The sequence below is a fragment of the Budorcas taxicolor genome, chromosome 7, assembly GCF_023091745.1.
Source record: "Budorcas taxicolor isolate Tak-1 chromosome 7, Takin1.1, whole genome shotgun sequence".
Classification (NCBI taxonomy): domain Eukaryota; kingdom Metazoa; phylum Chordata; class Mammalia; order Artiodactyla; family Bovidae; genus Budorcas; species Budorcas taxicolor.
Window position 1 is genome coordinate 45,706,177 of NC_068916.1, and position 12,545 is coordinate 45,718,721.

General features: G+C 36.3%; 1 protein-coding gene, 1 long non-coding RNA gene and 1 other non-coding gene across 3 annotated transcripts in view; 1 reads left to right on the plus strand and 2 right to left on the minus strand.

Moving 5' to 3' along the window:
• The window catches only part of LOC128050283 (uncharacterized), a 35,141-nt gene that overhangs the window by 11,122 nt on the left and 11,474 nt on the right, over positions 1 to 12,545 (plus strand). The gene's annotated exons all lie outside the window — the stretch shown is intronic.
• Positions 1 to 12,545, minus strand: part of SAR1B (secretion associated Ras related GTPase 1B) — a 28,911-nt gene that overhangs the window by 5,090 nt on the left and 11,276 nt on the right. The window contains exons 3-6 of the mRNA XM_052642463.1: positions 9,278 to 9,397; positions 3,643 to 3,708; positions 2,079 to 2,182; positions 915 to 1,046 (exon numbers count right to left, since the gene is read on the minus strand). Of these exons, the coding sequence (XP_052498423.1) occupies positions 915 to 1,046; positions 2,079 to 2,182; positions 3,643 to 3,708; positions 9,278 to 9,397 (422 nt within the window). The remainder of the gene's footprint in view (positions 1 to 914; positions 1,047 to 2,078; positions 2,183 to 3,642; positions 3,709 to 9,277; positions 9,398 to 12,545) is intronic.
• LOC128051863 (U6 spliceosomal RNA) lies at positions 7,556 to 7,662 on the minus strand. Its single transcript, XR_008199782.1, has one exon. It is a non-coding gene; the product is annotated as a U6 spliceosomal RNA (small nuclear RNA).

Sequence of the window (12,545 nt, forward strand, 5' to 3'; positions counted from 1 at the left end):
TGGGATTTTTCAATACTCAGGTCCTTCCCCAAAACAAATCCCAGTAAAAATGATTGCAAAAATAATGTGTGTTAAAGCTGAATTATGAAGTGTATGTTCTGAAAACCCCATAACTCTGCTATAGCCAAGTATACATTTCATTTTTATCTGTGGGGAACTCTGGACTTAAACACTGAACCGGGGGCCTAAACACACTATTGGTATGCTTAAACATTCAAATATATTATTTAGTGGCTAATTCTGAAAAATTATGACAAAACTTTGAAAGCTTTCATTAAGTTTCCCATATGCACAGGCTGTGACATTTTTAATATCACCAAGTAAAGGTTGGTGATACTTTCCAATACTTTGGCCACCTGATGTGAAGAACTGACTCATTGGAAAATGATGCTGGGAAAGACTGAAAGCAGGAAGAGAAGGGGACAACAGAGGATGAGATGGTTGTATGCCATCACCGACTCGATGGACAGGAGTCTGAGCAAGCTCCAAGAGTTGGTGATGGACAGGGAAGCCTGGTGTGCTGCAGCCCATGAAGTTGCAAAGAGTCGGACACGACTGAGAGACTGAACTGAAGAAAAGGTTTCATTTCATTCAGTGGTAGGAAGAAAATAAATGAGGACACTCAAAAAAGACCCAAATGTACCAATGACAGTTTTTAAGAAGAAAATGAAACTGGGCTTGTGAGGTTGGACAATAGTAATTTAAAGCCAACTGGTTGGACACCTGAAACTAGTATGTCAATTATATCCCAATTAAAAAAAAGAAGCCAGACTACCAATTAGACTGGTAAGCATGATTACTGTTAAGGGTAGTATGGGAACAGACCTTTTCAGAAGGTTAAAAGTAAATAAAATAAAAAGATATTTGTACTACTGAATGAAGTATTCACACCTGTCAATTTTTTTTTTTTTTACCTTTCCTGTTGTCTGACCATATAAACCAAACATCTCTCGCAACCTCTCTTCACTGATGGCTTCAGGCCTGTCAATCTTATTCCCAAGAATCAGTATAGGCACATTAGCAACAGTTTCATCTGTCATTAGTGACTGAAAAAAAAACAAGGCAAAATGAAAGTTAAGATGTTGATATAAAACCATCTAAAGGGCTCACTGTGACAATACAGCAAATGGGCATCAAGGGCTCACTCTCCATCATATCCTGGCAGTTTGGCTTTCTTTGGTGAACTTTCCCTACATTTTAAAGTGAGCTCAATGATCCCGTAGCTCAATTCTTCTGCCTCTCTGTCTCCTTCTGTAAATGCTCACTGTGACTAGACTCAACACTTTGAAGGTGTGCAGACCTGGTTTCATTTCTAATTCTGCTTCTTTTGAGTTGTGAGATCTTAGACAAATAAGGCTTGCTGAAGTTTTAAAGAGAATCTGCAATAGTAGCACCTACCTTACAGAGTTAATCTGAGAATTAAATAAGGCAATATGCATAGTGCCTGGCACAAAGTAGTAACAAAGGAATTCTCTGGCTCTGTTCCATGACCATAAAACTTACCAGGACTTTTCCACATGAATAAGTACTTGTTTGCTTGCTCTTGGTAGAAGCATGGTCGGGTCAACTTTCCATCAAGTCATGGACCTCCCTTCTCTGGGCCCAGGTCTAGCACTGGCCTTGCCTACCGCTCCTGAGCCCCTTTATGAAGCATGTAACCTGAGAGATGGGAGAGGAGGTGGCTACACATGGCCTTGATCACTCCTGGGAATGGTGACAAAGACAGCATGTTACACCATTTCCAGGTTCTGGCCAACTCCTGGAGAAACCACCTGGAGGACCAGGGGCTTAAGACCAAGCCACTACAGGAATGCAGCAGATATGAAATAAACTGTAAGGGCACACACTGCATAGAATGAGCCTAAGCCTTCAGGAAGGAAATCTTGTTAGTACTCCTCAATAGCCACAGTTACTCCAAGGTACTCCCTCTGCATTCTAAGTAATCTCTGAACTCCACAAATTGTCAGGAGTTACATCAGAGGCTGCAGAAAAGCTACACTCTCATACCTACATCTCTAACCTATTTTCTCAGGCTTACCAGAGTGATTCAACTGTTTAGTTTTAATTATTTAACTTACATCAAGTTCTTCTTTTGATTCTAACAGCCTTTCATGGTCTGCACAATCCACCAGAAATACAATGCCATTGATAGCAGGAAGGTAGTTTTTCCACACTCTTCGAGCTAACAAAAACAATCAGGAGTTAGATTTTATTTGCTGGTCAAACCTAGCAGATGGTTTGACCGAAGAGTCCAACAAGATATCAAGTGTAATCAGCCCTTAGCTGCTGCTACATCACTATGTACTTGTTAATCTTTTACCCAGTAATGCCAAAATCTTTCCAGATGACCAAAGAAGAAATTACAGGTTTTCCTTAGTTTGGGCAAGTCAAATATTTCAGTCTGCCCCAGTTTACCCATGTCAGAAGAAGAATTAATATTTGCTTACTAATGGACAAGGATGCACATTAAGTTCATCAGCGGGACCACTACTATTTGTTACATGCAGTATTCGTTTCTTTTTGACATTTCTAGTTGCTAGTGATCAAGTCTGGAGTAAGTGACAGAAGGAAATTAGTATCAGGTTCAGACTTGTTAAAAAATAAAGCAAATTGTTCTACTCATAGCACAAGTTTATGAAACCATTAGGGTAATTTTTTCCATGACATTCTCTTTTAGAAAAGAAAATATTTTTGAGGGTGCGCTAGAGGAAGGTAACTTTTCTCTCCGGACTTCAGCTTTATAATACACCTTCATATAGAGATGAAGCCTCAACCTCCATTAGGTTCTAAATCTAATCACTATATTCTAGGAATTAGTTTATGTATATTTTAAACATAGATGTATATCTCAAATGTGCTTTCGGCAGCCACAACCTTTGTAGTAGTCATTATTTATGAATTACTATGCAGTGGGTACTGCTAAGTCCTTGTGGGGATATTAAAAAGTAACTAGCATTTCAATCCCAGAAAGTTAGGTAGAGTCTGAAATAAGAAGTCATTCCAATCTTTAGACATGTATACAAATGTACTAATTGCTAGCTAAGTATAGTTGAGAGCACTCCCAGCTGGGAGTGGCTTCTCAGGGGAGGCAGCCACACTTCGCACTGAGCCCTGAAAGTGGGCTACCTGTGTGCTGATGGAGACCACACGAGCACCGAGGTGGAAGAACAAACACCAAGACCGTCTGGTCTGGCTGGAGTCAAGAAAATGACAAAGGAAGAGTGGGAAATAAAGACTCAAAAAGTAAAGTGCGATCAGGTCTTAGAAATCCTGAGTACCAGGTCAGTGAATATGGCCTTTATTTTGTAGGTAATGAGTTAGCCAATGAAGGCTTTTCATATGGAGCAATAGAAGCAATAACATACTTATAACATGATTATGACAGTAAGAGAGAGGTGGGCTGAGGAAGAGAAAAAATGGAGGTGAAATTTTACTCATATGCTTTATCACCAAAAGCAATTCAGACTTAAACTGGAGTATCATAAAATCATCCTTTGCATTTAAAGCATTTATCTAGGGGTGATAATTCCTAAATTTTAAGTCTACTCTGGCTTTCCTTGAATAAAATGAGATTTCATGCACTGTAACATAATGGTCACATTGTTATTAAATAAAACAACTGTAAGAGTAGTAGAATCTCACCTTGAACATGTCCACCCAAATCAAAAGTTGTAAAGGTCATGCCAGCAATGGTTAGTTCTTCTGAAGCTAAATAATAATACAAAATGTTTTAAAAACATGAAAATTAGAAGTCCATTTCTGGCATATACTGCCATTTAAAGTTTGATTACTTTAATTGCAAAGAAGGTCAAATCAAAAAGGAATTCTTTGTTACAACTACTATATTCCATTTCATATCGCCAGTATAATGCAAGTAATTGGTAATATTCACTTCTAGTATTCAGTGCCCACCACAAATCCAACTTATTTTTTCTCCTCTATCCAGCTGAAACTGACAGTTATTTAAAGTGAATTCAAGTGACTGGTCTAACCTAATTTTTCCTGTAATTCATCTTAAATGATAAAGGTGGAAAAACAGTATTTTCTCATGGCTGTTATATTTCACAGGTGATGGTTTTGGGGCTTCCTAGTGGCTCAGACCATGAAGAATCTGTCTGTAATGTGGGAGACCTGGGTTCGATCCCTGGGTTGGGAAGATTCCCTGGGTTGGGAAGATTCCCTGGAGGAGGGCATAGCAACCCACTCCAGTATTCTTGCCTGGAGAATCCCCACAGACAGAGGAGCCTGGCGGGCTACAGTCCATGGGGTTGGCAAAGAGTCAGACACAACTGAGTGACTAAACACACACACACACAGTCTTTAATGGCAAACATAATTATAATAAAAAAAATGTGGCTATTACTTCTTAAGATATTTTTTCTGCTACCTTACTTTCCCTTCTGGGACTTTAGTGATAGGTTTGAACCTTTCTCTCCTCCTTATGTTTGTGTTTCCCTTAAATCCTTGAGCATATTCATAACAGCTGTTTTAGTGTTCATATTTCCAAACTCCATCATCTTTTTGACTTGTGCCATCAGTCTGGTTTTACTGATTGACTTTTCTTCTATTTAGGGATCACACTTTCCTGCTGCTTTGCATGTCTAGTAATTTTTTATTGGATGCTGGATTTTGTTTTATCATTTTCAAGAAAGTTGGACTTTGGGAACTCTCTGGTGGTCCAGGGGTGAAGACTCAGCCATCTCATTGTGGGGACCCTGGTCAGGGAACTAAGATCCTGCAAGCTCCAGCGCATGGTCAAAAAAACCCCTGAAAAACCCCCAAAATAAGCTGGACTTTGTTCCTTTGCTCTGGCAGGCAGTTAAGCTGCTTGCAGATCAGTTTTCAAGTCTTGTTGCAGCAGATCTGAAGCAGCCTTCACTTTGGAGCTGCGTTAGCCTCATTGCTAAGAGGTGCTTTTTCGGAGTAGTCTGCAAGGTCTCTTCTTTCTGGCTGGTGGGTACATGGATTCATAGCTCCGTGTGAGCTCTGGGAATGAACTGGCTAACCGCTTCACTATAACTGTTCTTTTGATGGGCTATGTGTAGTTTTACCGTATGTATGCACAGATTGGTATTCAGCCATGAACATTTCTCGAGTTCTTACTCTACAGAGCTGTCTGCTCTGTGGTAATCTGCCCAGCAAATTCTAGTCACCTCAGCCCCCCCCCCAAATTCTGGTCTCTTGTCTCCTCAATTCAGTGAGACTACTGGGTTACATTTGGGTTTCTTTTCCCTACACCATGGTCTTAAAATTAACCCCTGTGATAAAACTTACAACAGACAAGGGTTTGTTTTTCTTTTCTCAGGAATCATAGCCCTGTGCTAGCTATTGCCCAATATCTGAAAACAGTTGTAGTGTATATTTTTGTCCACTTTTCTAGTCATTTTTAGTGAGAGGGTAATTCCAGCCTCCGTTATTCCCTCACGGACAAAAGCAGAAGGCCGCTACAATTATGGTGAAAGGTTCAGTACAATTGTTAACTATTCAGTATAGCTGAGACCCCAGAGTAGTTTATCTTGCTAAAAAATTCTGTAGGAAGACTGCCAGCTGAATAATTAATACAATTTGTGTTCAAAGCATGATCATTTCCATTAGGAAAAGATAATGCTTGGACATGGCTGGCAAACTATCTCTGTGGTTACAATCTCTGGTATACTCCCTGCTTTATAAAATGAGTCCCAACTTGACTGTGATACAGAACACTGTTAACATCCCAGCAAGTCCCCTCTGGCCCCTGCCGAGTCAGTCCACACCTCCACTCCCAGAAGCAAGCACTGATCTGGATTCTGTCATCACAGGTTTGTTTTGCCTGTTTTAGAATTTTATATAAATGGCATCATATAGTATATAACTTTTGTGACCAGCCTCTTCCATGCAATATAATATGCATTGTGTGGATCTGGACTTTATTCCTCTTTTTGTTGAATAGAATTCCATTGTCTATGCATCTTTTTATGAAAGACATCTGAACTGCTTCCAGTTTGGAATTAATACAGGTAAAGCTGGTATAACAAATATTCCTGTATGAGGATTTTGGTGAAAATATTTTTTCATTTTTCCTAGATAAATATCTAGCAGTGGAACTGCCAGATCATAGGGTAGATACATGTTACCTTTCTCCCATACTCTTAAGAAAATTTTTTTATTGGAGTATGGTTGATTTATAATATTGTGTTAGTTTCAGGTGTACAGCAAAGTGAATCATATATATTTATCCATTCTTTTTCAGATTCTCTTCCCATACAGGTTATTACAGAATATTGAGTAGAGTTCCCTGTACTATACAGTAGGCTCGTTAGTTATCTATTTTATATGTATTGGTGTGTATGTTAATCCGTATCTTCTAATTTATTACTTGTTTCCCCTTTGATAAACCATAAATTTGATTTCAAGATCTGTGAGTCTGTTTTGTAAATAAGTACATTTGTATCATTTTTTACTAGAGTCCATATATGGCTGATATCATATGATATTTGTCTCGGTCTGACTTGCTTCACTTAATATGATAATCTCTAGGTCCATCCCTGTTGCTGCAAATGGCATTGTTTCATTCTTTTTTATGGCTAAGTAATCAATCCCTGGGTTAGAAAGAGACCCTGGAGAGGGAAATGGCAACCCACTCCAGTTTTCTTGCCACGGATAGAGGAGCGTGGCAGGCTACAGTCCATGGGGTCACAAACAGTTGGACACAACTGAGTTGACTAAACAGCAACAACAGCAACATTCCATTGTATATATGTACTGCATCTTCTTTACCCATTCCTCTGTTGATGGACATTTGGGTTGCTTCCATGTCCTGACTATTGTAAACAGTGCTGCAGTGAACACTGGGGAGCATGTATCTTTTTAATTATGGTTTTTCTCCAGGTATATGCCCAGGAGTGGGATTCTTGAACCATGTTAATTCTATATTTAGTTTTTTAAGGAACTGTCACACTCTTCTCCAAAATAGTTGTACCAGTTTACATTCCCACCAACAGTGTAAGAGGGTTACCTTTTCTCCAAACCCTCTCCAGCCTTTACTGTTTGTAGATTTTTCTGATGAAGGCCATTATGACTGATGTGAGGTGATACCTCACTGTAGTTTTGATTTGCATTTCTCTAATAATTAGTGATGTTGAATGCCTGTTCATGTGCCTTTTGGCCATCCATCTTCTTTGAAGAAATGTCTATTTAGATCTTCTGCCCATTTTTTTATTGGGTGGTTTGTTTTCTTGACATTGAGCTGCATGAGCTGTTTGTATATTTTGGAGATTAATCCCTTGTCAGTCTCTTTGCAAATATTTTCTCCTATTCTGTGGCTTGTTTTTTATTTTGTTTATGGTTTCTTTGCTATACAAAAGCTTTTAAGCTTAATTAGACCCTATTTGTTTATTTTTATTTTCATTACTCTAGAAGTCGATCAAAAAAGATACTGCTGAGATTTACGTCAGAGAGCGTTCTGCCTACATTTTCCTCTAAGAGTTTTATAGTATCCAGTCTTATATTTAGATCTTTAATCCATTTTGAGTTTATTTTTGGTATGGTGTTAGAGAGTATTTTTAATTTCATTCTTAAAAATATGGAACGCTTCACAAATTTGTGTGTCATCCTTCTGCAGGGGCCATGCTTATCTTCTCTGTGTCTTTCTAATTTTAGTATATGTGCTGATGAAGAGAGTATACATAATGCTTTTGAGTAACTGAAAAATATAAGCTAAGATGAATATGAGATGCAGGAAGGTTGAGATAACATCTGTTTTGTGCCACTGTTTTTACTCCTAGTACTTAGAACAATGTCTGACATAAAGCAAGTGCTCAAAAGATATTTGTTGAATATATTAAAAAGAACATAAAATTTTAAAAATGACTTATACCTAATATAAGACCACTGTGTAATCTCTTCCAATTCTGCTACTTTTGCAGATAATTTTATATACTCAATTTCACCATGATTTTTCTTTAACAGTATTGTTCTTGTATCAGAATCTTATTTGTCAAGCCCCACTTTCTTCCCCTAATGTAAAAAGTACATTTTTTTAAATGTAAAAAAAAAGTATCAATTTTATGAAATCTTCTTTTCCAACTTGACTAACAGTTTTAAAGATAAAATGGTAGTTTGTTTTGTTCTGTTTTCCTTCCTTGTTCTTAGTATATTTACGGAATTAAATTAACTGTTGTATTATTTAATTTTTAGCCCAATTCTCAACTTTATACTCATTTTTAAGGCCGACACTCATTATTTCAAAATCTGTGGATTAGCTTGTCTTAAACTGTCTGTGTAGTTGATTCATAGTCTTTTTAACAGTAAAACAAGTTCATAAGTTTTTGTTGTTGTTGTGCCATGCAACATGTGGGATATTAGTTCCCCAACCAAGGACTGAATCTATGTGCCCCCATACTGGAAGCTCAGACTCTAAACCACTGGACTTCCAGGGAAGTCCCCCACAGGTATTTTAAAATTAGACTTCTGTTTCTAATTTTAAAGTGACTAATTTTGTCACTTTAACTTGACTCTCTCAACAGTACCTACTACATAATCTTCTTAAGAATGATACATATTAAGTGATTTACAGAATCACTATTAATGTCTTTCAGTTGGCTTTCTAAAAGAAAGCACAGTAAATTATTTTTTAATTACTTTAACATTTCTAGGGAATTCCCTGGTGGTCCAGTGGTTAAGACTTGGCACTTTCACTGCTGTGGGCTCAGGTTCAATCCCTGGTTGAGGGACTAAGATCCTGCAAGCCATGGGGCCTGGCCAAACACAAAATAAAAGAAAACTTTCTGTAAGTGTATCAATATATGCCCGGTTTTTGGAATAAAAAGTCTATGGTCTTTATGTTAGAAACAGTTCAGGTTGTTAGACCTAGAAAAATAACTGGTTAATAAGTTAAGAGCTACAGCAAAGTGTAAGATTATAATCTGTCCACTGAAAAATGATTAAAATAGTACAGTTCTAAAATGTGAAAGAAATTTAGGTTATATAAGAAAGGTAATGCTGACTATTTATAACCTAAACAATATGTGGTTGAATATACTATCATAATCCCTGAGACAATAACTTTTTAACTCCTCTAGTTGGATAAAGGTATACTAACTATAAGACGATATGAGTATTATTTCAAGATCTAAATATACTCCCTGGAGTTGGGTCACTTATCATTTACTATAATAAGAATAAGTGAAATGACATGATCATAATTTATCCACCAAAAAACAAACAAAACCTTTTGGTTAGGGCCTATGAATTGGAATCACTTCATCAGGTAATACACTGTATGGGAGAATATACTTACTGGGATGTAACGTGGGCACATGTTGTCCAAGTCTGTCATCTTTTAGCATGTGTAGCAATGTTGTTTTTCCTGCATTATCCAATCCAAGAAATACCAGTTTACCAGTTTTCTTATATAATCCTGCAGAGTAAGAGCTATGATTAGTCAGTGATATCCGACACAGATTATAGAAATAAAATGACTTTAAATAAAAGTATAATATAATCTTCACAGTTTAGTTATTTGGATACTTTTCCCAATTACCCCAGATTTTTGATAAAGAGACACTTATTAACCTTTTGAACTTCTAAGATTTTATAAATTGGCCTGAAAAAGCTTGGATTTCTAAGCTATATTTAGTTTTGAAGAGCTATTTTAAATCTATTATGATTTGGGACGTCAGATCATTATAAAACTAAACTTTGCCCCAATCAATGAATGTGTGTGACCTAAACTTATCTTGCAATACCAAAATGCCAATTCCCTTGATGATTTAACTTAAATCCTGTTTTAATTTGTCCCTTGACAAATATCTGTGCCCTCTACTACAGAAACATAAAATACTTGAGATTATATATTTATGAAGCTAGACCAAAAGAAAAATTAGTTCTTTTCATTTTTTTCACAGGTAAAAATAAATTATTTTTGACAATCAAAACTACAGTGAGTTTTTTTCAGTAAAAAAATTTAGTTCACTGTCAAATTTACCTGAGAATAAGGTTAAACTATTCACATGACTGTGTAAAACTAAGCAACAACAAAAATATCCAAGCACATGATTTTAAATATATCAATCAAGCACTGATAGCTAAAGTGATAGAGAGAGAAAGACAGCACCGATTAGTTTACAGTAGACTGACATTTATTGCAGAATTCCATATTGAGCTTTATATATATATATTTTAAAGACTTTTCTTAAAGCACTTCTAGGTTTACAACAAAACTCAAAGGAAGGTACAGATATTTCCCATATACCTCTGTCCCCACATATATAGACTCTCCCCTAAAAGAGGATAGAAGTTTAATGACTTATGTCCATCATTATACAGAATATTTTCACTGCCCTTAAAAGTCTCTGTACTCTGCCTATATATCCACTCTACCCACTGCCCAGCAACCACTCATCTTTTTATGGTCTCCATATTTTTGCCTTCTCTTGAATGTCATGTAGTTGGAATCACACAATATATAGTTTTTCAGATTGGCTTCTTCCACTCAGTAATATGCACGTAAGGTTTCTCCATGTATTTTCATGGCTTGAAAGCCCATTTTCTTTCTCATGCTATATAGTATTCCATTATCTGGCTGTACCACAGTTCATTTATCCATCCACCCACTAAAGGACATCTTGGTTGCTTCCGTGTTTTGGCAATTATGGCTAAAGCTGCTGCAAATATCTCTGTGCGGGTTTCTGGATGGATGTAAGTTTTCAGCTCTTTTGGGTAAATACCAAGGAGCACAACTGCTGGACTGAATCGTAAGAGTATGTTTAGTTTCATAAGAGAACAACAAACTGTCTTCCGAAGTGGTTATACCATTTTGTATTACCACCAGTAAAGAATAAGAATCCCTGTTGTTTCACATCCCCACCAACATTTGGTATTGACAACATTTGGTATTGTCAGCATCTGAATTTGGGGCATCTAATAGGTGTGTAGTAGTATTGAACTCTATTTCATAGGAGTATATGAGGACAGGGAACACAGTAGCAACTCAAAAAATTTAATCAGTAAGTGAAAATTTTAAGATATTAGGCAATTACAGATTGGGCTATCCATTTTCTACTAAGTTCATGCCAAAATAACATTTAGTTATATACCCACATTTAAGTTTAAGAAGTAAATTTTTTTTTAAGTCCTAATCACCTACTGACCAACAACCTGGATCCTAAGGAGAAAATTATCTTCCACAGTCATTTGAGCTGGGATACTACAGCTCTCCTTTAATTATGAATACTGACTAATAATCTCTTTAAACATTTCTATTTCTTAAAAGGTTTCTACATAGATTGCTTCTAACCAATGTACTCAGTCTTACCACCCTAGCTTTTAAATAGTAAAGGTGTAATGGATAAGATTCCAAAGGGGAACAGCTAGAGCATTTAATCTTTCAACTGGATTGAACTAAGTTTCTGTTCTGTGGTAGGCACTGTTAAATATTTGCATACATTATTTCACTTAATCCTCAACTCTGTACAGGGGCATCATTATTGTCTTTTTTACAGAGGAGAAATGAAGACTCAATTAACTTATTTACTCAAATGCTGAAGTCAGGTCTGAGATTTGAACCCATGTCTGATGCCAGACCTTTGGTTCATTTCCATTTCTCTACACTGCCTCCTGATATTAGCACTATTAACTTTCTTGTTCCTGACTGTGATGCAATCCTTTTGCCTTTTCAACATAATTCAGGATAGATTCATTGTTCTGTAAAATAAGATACAGATTCCAACCTGTTATAATCCAAAACATCAGCAAAATAAACTTTAAAAACCCCTATTTCGGACCCAGTTCTTACAAATATGTGACAAAATACTTAAGAATTCTCTTGGAGGTAGTATAGCGAGATCTGACATTTGACTTGTGGTAGAGCAACAGTATAAAAATAATGTGAGGAATTTTATTTTTAAAACATAAAAACATCCTGAGTTTTTTTAAAATTTGCAAATATTAAGGTTCAACTAAGAAATAAAAGTACAGTAACAAAACTTGATCTTATACTTTTATCCTTTTAATATATAGTAGTCAAAATTTATATTTCCCAAGCAAAATTTTACTTCCTCAGTTAAGATTATGTTTGTGGAGAAAGAAATATTTATATAGAAGATATCATCCCATAAGTACAGTTGTGGCCAGTTTGAACTACGTTTATCAATCTTTAATTACATGAAATGCTTCTCTTTCTGCCAATTCAAATTAAAGCAAAATTTGAAAACGGGACTAGAAATATTTTCGTTAATTATTGCAATGGTAAAGTTGTGTATATCCCAACATAAAAGTTAATGAAAAGTCTGTCCTTGGGGGGAAAAAAAGCCTGTTTCACTGAAAAATGTGAGAAGTCAAGGGTGTCAATAAAAGAAGGTTTTTCCTATCCGTAAAATCTATAAAGAGAAGAAAATCACTAGTCAGAATCTCTGGGTGAACAAGTCTCATTTAGTAGGTTAAAAAATGCCATTTATAATATATGAGGTACTTGATGGAACATGAATTTTTATTAAAAAAGCAAAAATAATAATGTCTTGGATTCCTGTGAGGATTACCTGAGATAAAAGATGTAAAGCTCTTATAGA